Genomic DNA, 8,623 nt, shown 5'->3' with positions numbered 1-8,623 from the left:
ATCATCTTCAGATTTACGAAGTCACCGTAGGCGTCTCGTCGTCGACGGGAACGTCTCCTCCCACTGAAAGCGCACCGCCGGAAATCCTGAAATAAATCCAGGAATAATGCGAGCACCAGGATTTGAACCCTGGTGGGTTAGGAATACCACTGTCCACCTAACCAATTAATTAGTGATTTCGTCAACTATTTGACGCTGCGGTGCAGGCCCATTCTGGCTCAATGCTAAGGCAGAGGCCCAAGCACCAGTAATCCAACGAAGCCAGGGCTCGTTTCGTTTACAACTTTCCGTCAGCGCACGCGCCGCCGCTCCCCGGCTGCTTCCGTCTCCCGCGCACACCGCTGCTCTCGCCCTTGCCTGGCGCCTTCCCGGCTGCAGGCTCTCCCGGTCGCCGCCCCGCCTCCCTCCTCCCCCGTAGCTCGCCAGGTCCGCGCGACGCTCCTTCTTGCTCGCTCCATTTGTTCTTCTGTACCTCACTCCTGTGCATGACTATTTGGTTGGACATTTCGTTATCGATTGTGTAGAAATACGTAGAAATCAAGAGATTTTTTCCCATCGGTTCCCATACTGTTTTATGCTTTAATCTGAGTTATTTTTTCTAGTTTTTCACCGGGGTTCACTTCAATCTTGGCTCCGCCACTGCCAACAGCTCGCTCCCATGGCGGCGGCGGCGCCGGCGGCGCCCGTGGCGAGTCAAGCACAGGCAGTTCTGCGCGGCCGGCTCTGCGACCCGGCCTTCGTCCACTCCCGTCTCAGATCCTCGCCCGACACCAACTACAGGTGAGCCGAATCGATCCCATCCCCGCCCCATCGCGCATCGCCAGAAATAGCTCCGAGCTCATCTCTAACCGGCGCGCTCGGTATTGTGCTGCGCAGTAAGCTGAAGTACCTCGTGTCCAGCTCCGTCTCCGAGGCCTGCAACAACTCCGTCCTCCTCCTTGGACCCCGCGGCTGCGGTAAAGGAGCGGTGAGCTTCCCCTTTTCTTCTCCCCTTCCCTGACTTGCCGAAATGTAGGTGCCGTGTTTGATGAAATGTGCATGTGCGCAATTGGCACTATGTCCTGATTGTTTTGTTCTCAGTTGGGAGGCTCATGTTTTATTTCTTTACAGGTGCTCGACATGGTTCTGGAGGACCTGAAGGAGGAACATCCTGATGCCATATCTGTGGTATGGCTACAATGTGTCGCTACAAATGTGCATGATTAATCATTACATGAAACGCAAGCGATGATTTAGTTGCATCTCACAAAAGTGAACCCGCTCAATTTTTCCCTTCTGTGTTCTCAAATCTACTGCTCTCTCTTTCTATTAAGAGCAATAGCATTTAGTCATTTACTCGCTTGTTAAACTTGCTCTTCAGGTTGATAATTATGTAATGTTTTCAGATCAGGCTGAATGGCATGTTACATAGTGATGACAACTGCGCTACAAAGGTTAACACTTCCGCTGAGTATATCCAAGCTCGCTTCTTCCAATCTTTATGTGGCACCTCTCAACTCGCGTCTGTTACTGTTTTACTTGACTCTGTACCGTGGCTTTGCGTTCTTCGCTACCATTGAGCCATGCTGATATTTTTGCTAGTTTGTGTTTTTAGGAAATTGCCAGGCAGCTGTGTCTGGAGCATGAGTTGTCATTTTCCAAAATGGTGCATACTCGTCTACCTTTTCCTTTACTCAATGATTTTTTCGTTCTGCCATTTCAAATAGGCTGATATAAATGTTCTTATTTAGGCTTCTTCAGATGACAACACTGAATTCATGATTGACATGTTACGGTCAGTACTGCATTAAAATGATGAACACTTCTCAGTATAAAGTGATACTCCCTATTTCAGTTTCCGTGTAACTTTAGTGCTCACTTATATCTTTCTCTTCTGTAGAGAGTGTGGACTAGCTCACAAGACAGTAATTTTTGTCCTGGAAGAGTTTGATCTCTTTGCTCAGGTTGAAATGAATATACTTTGTATATCCTTCTGCTCCTATACCTCATTTAACTCCCAATCCCTGTCCATTTGATTGAATATCAGCTGCATTAATTTTCACATGAATATGTGTCATGAGTTGTCTAATTGTAAACAGAAAAGGTCATAACATGCTTTCACGTACCGCTACTGGCATTTTTACATGAGAGGATGGCTGATGTTCATGATGTTCTATTACAGGGGAAGCAGCGGTTACTCTATAGCTTACTTGATGCAATGCAATCTCTTACATCACAAGCTGTTGTCATTGGTATGAGTTGCCGATTGGTATGGACTGAGCTTTCTCATACTTTAGTCGCATTTTCACCAAGCAAGTCGGAGAACTATTTCTTATGAGTCGATTTCTTGCCTTGTGTATGGATGCACAATGCTGCCCCCAAATTCTTATTTTCTTAGTAATAATAAACACTTGATGGTGTAATAGTAGCCATTGTACTTCAGCAGCATACTTCACATGCAGTTTGACAATATTACACTAGCGCTGAAGTTGGATTGAGATGTCATGTATTTTTCTATCAGCAAATGAGGACATGCTTGATATGTTGAAGGAGGATTGAAGTGGATCATAATTTAACTTTTAATTCTGTAGTTCCATAGGAAACATGCAATTTCCTTTACCCGCAGCGTATTGGAAAAGTCCAGTTGGAGTAGTTGCTCAAGCGGTCATGCTTTGTAAATATGTTTTCTTGTAGGATGCAGATCAATTGCTAGAAAAAAGAGTTCGATCTCGCTTCTCTCATAGGAAGCTTCTTTTTGTTCCTTCTTCATTGGATGATATACAGAGGTCTGTCTTGTGCTTTCTCAGTTTTTCTCTTCCAGTGATAATGCATTGTTGATCTAGTTCTCTTCTTCAAACAACCTTTTAACAGTTGAGGTGCTACAGGTTAATGGAACATCTGCTAATGCTAGACAAAGGCTCGTGCTTACCTACAAACTACGTTACGGAGTACAATTCAATGCTTACTGTATCCTTTCTACAATGTAACCTTTCACTGCATATGCTTGCAGACCAGTATTGGTCATTTCTTTGAATGTTTGTTCTCGTCTTACTTGGTAGTACTGAACTAATAATAGAACATGATCATGTTAGATAATAAAAAATCTGGTGTCTTAAGAGTAAGGTCTATGTTTGATATATGACATTGCTAAAAGAACTAAGAAAGACATGGTGGGGACTGTAGAATTGTTAAGAGTGAGCAGAACTGTATATATGGTATCATTCCAGTAAGTTGCCTTGAGGCGAGGCATATTTCCGTTGTTCCATTGTGCAAAACAAATTGTGTTAAATTTCTGTTATCCTATATGCCGTAGAGCATTTTCAGCAATAAGAAGTTTAAAGGAATTCTTGACTCTCTCACGGATACAGATGCAACAACCAGCAACATCCTGAGATTTCTGTAGGGTTTTCAGCAGTTTGTTTGGTCATTTTCCTCTTCACAATTTCAAGATTTTGGTTATTAACTAAATGTGGAAATTGTTCAGCTTCAGAGTGGTGTCATATATGGATATGGAATCTGGACTTCTGTCAATGGAATGCTTTACGAATGCGCTTTCCTCCATGCAGAGGCAACCCAAGATGGACAGTTTGCAAGGTCTCTTTGTTTGTTGGCCTTAATTTACTGACAGCTTTTTACTAAGTATTATTTCAGTGTCATTTCAAACAATGCAAAAATTATGAAAAACGTATTAGTCTACTACTATTAGTGGTGTTTTATGATCTTGTTGACCTCGTAGTTAGGTCCTTTTTTTTACATGTACTTACCATGATTTAGTACGACGAAATGGGGGTTGGTATGAGTTTGGCTGGATTCTGTCTAGGTTGAATATGTTTGGGATTAGAACTCCACTCAATGGAAATTAGGTTTAAAGTCAAAATGGACTAATCATTCTTCACACTAGTAGGGGCACTAACGGTGATTATAGATGGAAAAGGTCGTGTTAATAGCATTTCCATGTTGTTTTACTGTTTGGAATGGTACTTAGCAAAGAGGCACTTTTGGAGTAGTATCTGTCCAATTTCTTTTTTTGGGAGTGGTACCTGCCTAATTTTCTCCACGTTTGTAGGGTTCTTTCTAGTGATTTAGATACTAAAGAAGACATGCTTCCCAGCAAAAGAAAAATCAACAAGCATGTTATAATGTTGCCCTGAGCTTGCTCTCATTTTTGTCATTTCGTGTTCAGTATATCGAGTTGCAACAATGCAATAGCATCACATCCATGCCACCAAATTTTGATGCCAGATCTGTCGATTTTGGAACTGTACATACTTGTATGCATGAACAGACTAGAAGATAAGGAGCAGAAGTCGTACAACTTCAACACTATAATAAAAGGTACAGTATAATCTTCTCTCCTCCCTTCATGATCAGCCCTAGACAAAAAAACTGACAGTTGAATGGTTGATGGACTGGCTGTATGTCAGAATACAAATCCATACAGGATGCCTACAAAACTTCTGATAAGTATGCAACCACTGTTTGCTTCAGGGTAAGTATTTGGCATTATCGAGAACTAATGATAGTTGTACTGTATCTAATGTCCAAAAAGCTCACACACTTCACTGCTGCAGGCTTTTGAACATCTTTTGGACCGCGAGTTGATCACCTTCGCGGACTCAAAAGGGAGAAATGTGGCACTTGAATATCGGCCTGTCAAACTTCTGATATCTTCTCGCGAGCTCGCACAGTCGCTCAAGTTAAACACTACCTGCCCCGTGAGTCCCTGTCCCCATGCAACTATTTATCTCTGATCCGCTTGGCATTCGTTATTCAAACTATGAAGAGATTAATGGGCTGTCACATTTTGTGAATGATGGTGTTTCTATTGGTTGCTTTGCAGGCTGTGCTGCAAAAGCTGCTTGACCGTGAAAGATATATGTAGAAGTTCCTATGTGTTTGCGTAAACTGTGACGCTGTTTCGGTGGTTCCTAAGTACGTAATGGTTTAGAAAGCTGCACAATTACAAACTTGAACGCGTAGACTGATGCAACAATGACTTGGCCAGTCGTTGGCAAGTATGGTTCTCGATTTTTGAGCAGCGATCATGTGAGGTAGTAGTGGGTGCTTGATCAATTGCTGCTGATGGGATGTGAACATGTAAAATTGCAGCAAACTTGGCCGTTAAGTGAGATCGCGTCATTGCTGAAAAAGAAAAGATTTTGTTTTATCTATCACTCCATTCATGTGGGTCATGATGTCCTACCTATATTTTTGTAAGATCACATGATGATCATGAAACCACCTGCATCAAACTTGGCTGTAAAGTGAGATCTCTGAAGCTGGTTGTGAATGTGGAATTTATTCCAAAGTAATTACCACCGCCACTTACTTGGTGCGTGCTGGCGAAGAGTTCAAGTTGAACCAGCACTGCGCCAGCAAAGGTGTAGTACGTGGGTCGATCCAGGCGCTCGCACCTGTCAAGCTGCGAAGTCGAGGGCAACTGAGCCACGCATACTATATCATATCCATCAAGGCATCCGGAGGCGTGATCGCGAATTCGCGATTCGCCCGCCGGGGAATCTCTTCGCTCGTAACCCCTGGCGAGGTTGCTTCCTTCCTTTCTTTGGTGGCGGTATATTCGTGCTACCCTACCCGGTACATAGGTATTTCGTTCTGTTCTGATTCCAGCTCAGAAGAGACAGAGAGATTGTGCGGAGAAGAAGAAGCAGAGAGAGGATCGAGGCGACAATGGTTCGGGAGGAGGATCTTGATCTGGTGCTGGTGCCCCTGGGGCTGGCGGTGCTGGCCGGCTACCACCTGTGGCTCCTCCACGCCATCCTGCGCCACCCGACCCGCACCGTCGTCGGCCTCAACGCCCTCGCCCGGAAGCGCTGGATCGCCGTCATGATGGCCGTCGGTACCACCGCCGCCCCCCAAAAATTCCCCATCTCCCCTTGAGCGATAACGATTCTAACCCGGCCCCCCGCCGTTTCTCGGAGCGCGGAGCAGAACACGGAGAAGAACGGGGTGCTGGCCGTGCAGACGCTGCGGAACAACATCATGGCGTCCACGGTGCTGGCCACGACGGCCATCACGCTCGTCTCCGTCATCAGCGTCTTCATCGGCGCCACGGCGGGCCGCTCCCCGGCGGCGCCCTCGTCGTCGCCGCTGCTGGTGTACGGGAGCAAGACGGGGCAGGTGTTCGCGGTCAAGTACCTGGCCATCTCGCTCTGCTTCATGCTCGCCTTCGTGTGCAACGTGCAGGCCATCCGGCTGTACGCGCACGCCAGCTTCCTGCTGGGCCTGCCGCCCGGGGGAGGCGAGGACGGCGGCGGCGCGGCCGAGCAGTTCAGGGCGTACGTGGCGCGCACGGTGAACCGCGGCAGCCACGCCTGGTCGCTCGGCCTCCGCGCCTTCTACGTCTCGCTCGCGCTCTTCATGTGGACCTTCGGCCCCATCCCGATGCTCGCCTGCAGCGTCCTCATGTGCGCGCTGCTCTACTTCCTCGACACCTCCGCGGACTATGCCAAGGGGATACAGCACATGCACGGCGAAGGTGGAGGGGGCACACGCAAAGACGGCGCCGTGTGAGCTCTGGCGCATCGAGCGTGTCCGGCCAAAACAAACTCGGGAGACGACGATGTGATAATCCTCTGCTGAGTTTTGGTACAGAGAGCAGTGGTAGAAACGACGACATACAGCAGGAAGTGGGTAATGAGCAGGTTTCCGTGCCCCCATGTGGACTTACCGCGCATGATTTATAGCCGGATTACTTTACTTGTTTCTGTGGAATTTCATCTGACTGAGCTTGCTAATTGCGGTGAATTATAATACTTCTAACTATACGAATATCCTTTTCTGAGCCCGAACTCATATACACTCGGTTAAGAGAAAATTCAAAACAAATACTTTTTTTAAAAAATAAATCCAAATTTAACGTATATTGTTTAAATCGCTTTAACGTATCAAACTAAGCCAAGACATGCTCACGTGCATGTGTTCAGTCAACTGGATGTATGCTTGGTTGATGGCTGTTAGAAATATATTTGAATTACATGTATTTGATAGTTTAGAATTCCTATCTTATCTTTAGGAGAGGCGTCTTGTTTTTAAATCTTGTACTCAATATATACTCGTCCTCAAGGCTCAATAATACAGTACATCCATCATATTCCGCAACAATCTCTCTCCCTCTTCTAACATGGTATTAGGGCCAAGAAGTTTAAGACCCGGCTGACGCAATTAAATTGCAACCCACTTTTGGTCCATGTTTAGGCCTGAGAGAGCCACACGTGACTACATGAGGGGGAGTGTTGACGTATAATGTGCTGCCTAATCTCTTATATCAGATCGGTCTTTTGGTTGCATTGGCTAGAGCATGCATAGAGCATGCACTTCTACAATGGCTAGCTTTGCACGTGTGCAAGCTCAGCAGTTTTGGTCGGTGCTCCATGGCCGTTGGCGGCTGGTGGTCTGCCGGCTTGTCTGCGGAGGATGAACGAGCCTCCCTATGTGCTGCTTGCGTCCAGATTTGGCGTGCCAGAGGAGGCGCGACTACGGCCATAGTTTTTTTTGAGACAAAACTGCGACCATAGTTGCTTCGGTTCTGGTGGAGGTCGGCTGGAACTAGACGCACACCCATAGCTCTCATGCGTGGTGGGCCAGATGCGAGCCCTGCCCCCCACGGTGGTTCTATCACCTGGGTCAGTCCTGGATGGGATGCGGCGGCCATCGTCGGTATGGTTGCTTGCTCCAGAGAACAATGATTTGTGCTGTCGGCTGGCATGTTATGGAGGTGGGCGCCATGGATGGGATGCGGCGGCCGTCGTCGGTATGGTTGCTTGCTCCAGAGAACAATGATTTGTGATGCCGGCTGGCATGTTATGGAGGTGGGCGTCATGGATGGGATGCGGCGGCCGTCGTCGGTGTGGTTCCTACGTCGAGATCAGACGCGTGGCTGCCTGCTGGGCCTCGTCGGTGGCTGGGTAATCTCATCCCGGTAGCGGCCTCACCATGGATTGCAGTGGTCACTGAAAGGTCTTCGTGGACTCCCACGACTCCCGTGTCGTCCACCCCGCGGGCAACCCGGGAGGGCGGCGGCGCCGCCGCCTAGGGGTTCCCTTCCGCGCTGCCCTTCCCCTCGCCGTCGCCGACGGGCGCCACTGGGCAAAGCCCTCGTGGCGTTGGTGGCGGCGGGGCTGCTCACCATCTGTTCTGCGAGGTGGGATGCGGGGCTCCTTCTCCTCAACAACGCCGTAGGGCAGCATGTCACTTCCGTCCCCAGCGCCTTCCCCTGACGCCTTGCTATCCCTTCCGGTGGTGCGGCGTCCCTGGCATGGGCGCTGCCTCCTGGCAGCGGATCTGGGTACTCCCAGATTGGATCAGGGATGGAGGCTTTGGAGATGGGAGTGGTCGGTGGCCCTGTGGGATGGCGGTGGTGCCGGTGGTGGTGCATCTGGTGGCTAGGCTCCGCCGGTAACTTCGATCGTGGAGGTGCTTAGCCTGGTGGTGGTGGCGGCCGTGCATGGGAGTTGAATTCATTTGAACAGATCGGGGTGAAAAATTTCTTTCGACTTACTGCCAAGGTCGGCGGTGGCGGCGCTATCTACATCGTTCCCTTCTTGAAGGCATCGCCGTGGAGAAGTTCAAGGCATTCTCTGCTACCTCCGGGGGAAACGCTAGATCGGATGATCGAATGACGGCG

At 48.3% G+C, this 8,623-nt stretch overlaps 2 protein-coding genes across 3 annotated transcripts; both read left to right on the top strand.

Annotated features, from left to right (window-relative positions):
• The first annotated feature begins 230 nt into the window (after positions 1–230).
• On the top strand, positions 231–5,181 carry LOC123061857 (origin of replication complex subunit 4). 2 transcript variants are annotated; one of them, XM_044485138.1, is made up of 17 exons: positions 231–426; positions 650–780; positions 877–967; positions 1,111–1,167; positions 1,386–1,433; positions 1,595–1,645; positions 1,731–1,774; positions 1,880–1,943; positions 2,162–2,248; positions 2,674–2,765; positions 2,865–2,946; positions 3,293–3,378; positions 3,464–3,573; positions 4,222–4,314; positions 4,404–4,468; positions 4,551–4,694; positions 4,820–5,181. In XM_044485138.1, exons 2-17 carry the CDS (start codon positions 659–661, stop codon positions 4,859–4,861), a joined length of 1,278 nt encoding a protein of 425 aa, XP_044341073.1. In that variant the 5' UTR covers positions 231–426; positions 650–658; the 3' UTR covers positions 4,862–5,181. The 2 variants fall into 2 exon arrangements, with proteins under 2 accessions (XP_044341073.1, XP_044341072.1); XM_044485137.1 differs by having other exon boundaries at positions 232–426; positions 603–780.
• Positions 5,182–5,381: 200 nt separating this feature from the next.
• On the top strand, positions 5,382–6,716 carry LOC123061858 (uncharacterized). Its single transcript, XM_044485139.1, has 2 exons — positions 5,382–5,832; positions 5,929–6,716. The coding sequence occupies exons 1-2, from the start codon at positions 5,668–5,670 to the stop codon at positions 6,508–6,510; spliced, it is 747 nt and encodes a 248-aa protein (XP_044341074.1). The 5' UTR covers positions 5,382–5,667; the 3' UTR covers positions 6,511–6,716.
• Positions 6,717–8,623: the final 1,907 nt, after the last annotated feature.

The sequence above is a fragment of the Triticum aestivum genome, chromosome 3A (genome assembly GCF_018294505.1).
Source record: "Triticum aestivum cultivar Chinese Spring chromosome 3A, IWGSC CS RefSeq v2.1, whole genome shotgun sequence".
Classification (NCBI taxonomy): domain Eukaryota; kingdom Viridiplantae; phylum Streptophyta; class Magnoliopsida; order Poales; family Poaceae; genus Triticum; species Triticum aestivum.
The sequence above is the reverse complement of the archived record's forward strand: the minus strand, read 5'-3'. Positions and strand labels throughout refer to the sequence as shown.

What these genes read in the sequence shown, in the direction of transcription:
- LOC123061857 (XM_044485138.1), top strand. Translation starts at nt 659, where the DNA reads ATGGCGGCGGCGGCGCCGGCGGCGCCCGTGGCGAGTCAAGCACAGGCA. An exon ending in TTCATGATTGACATGTTACG is followed by an intron (nt 1,775 to 1,879) that starts GTCAGTACTGCA and finishes TCTCTTCTGTAG; the next exon opens with AGAGTGTGGACTAGCTCACA. An exon ending in AGTACAATTCAATGCTTACT is followed by an intron (nt 2,947 to 3,292) that starts GTATCCTTTCTA and finishes TATATGCCGTAG; the next exon opens with AGCATTTTCAGCAATAAGAA.
- LOC123061858 (XM_044485139.1), top strand. Translation starts at nt 5,668, where the DNA reads ATGGTTCGGGAGGAGGATCTTGATCTGGTGCTGGTGCCCCTGGGGCTG. An exon ending in GGATCGCCGTCATGATGGCC is followed by an intron (nt 5,833 to 5,928) that starts GTCGGTACCACC and finishes AGCGCGGAGCAG; the next exon opens with AACACGGAGAAGAACGGGGT.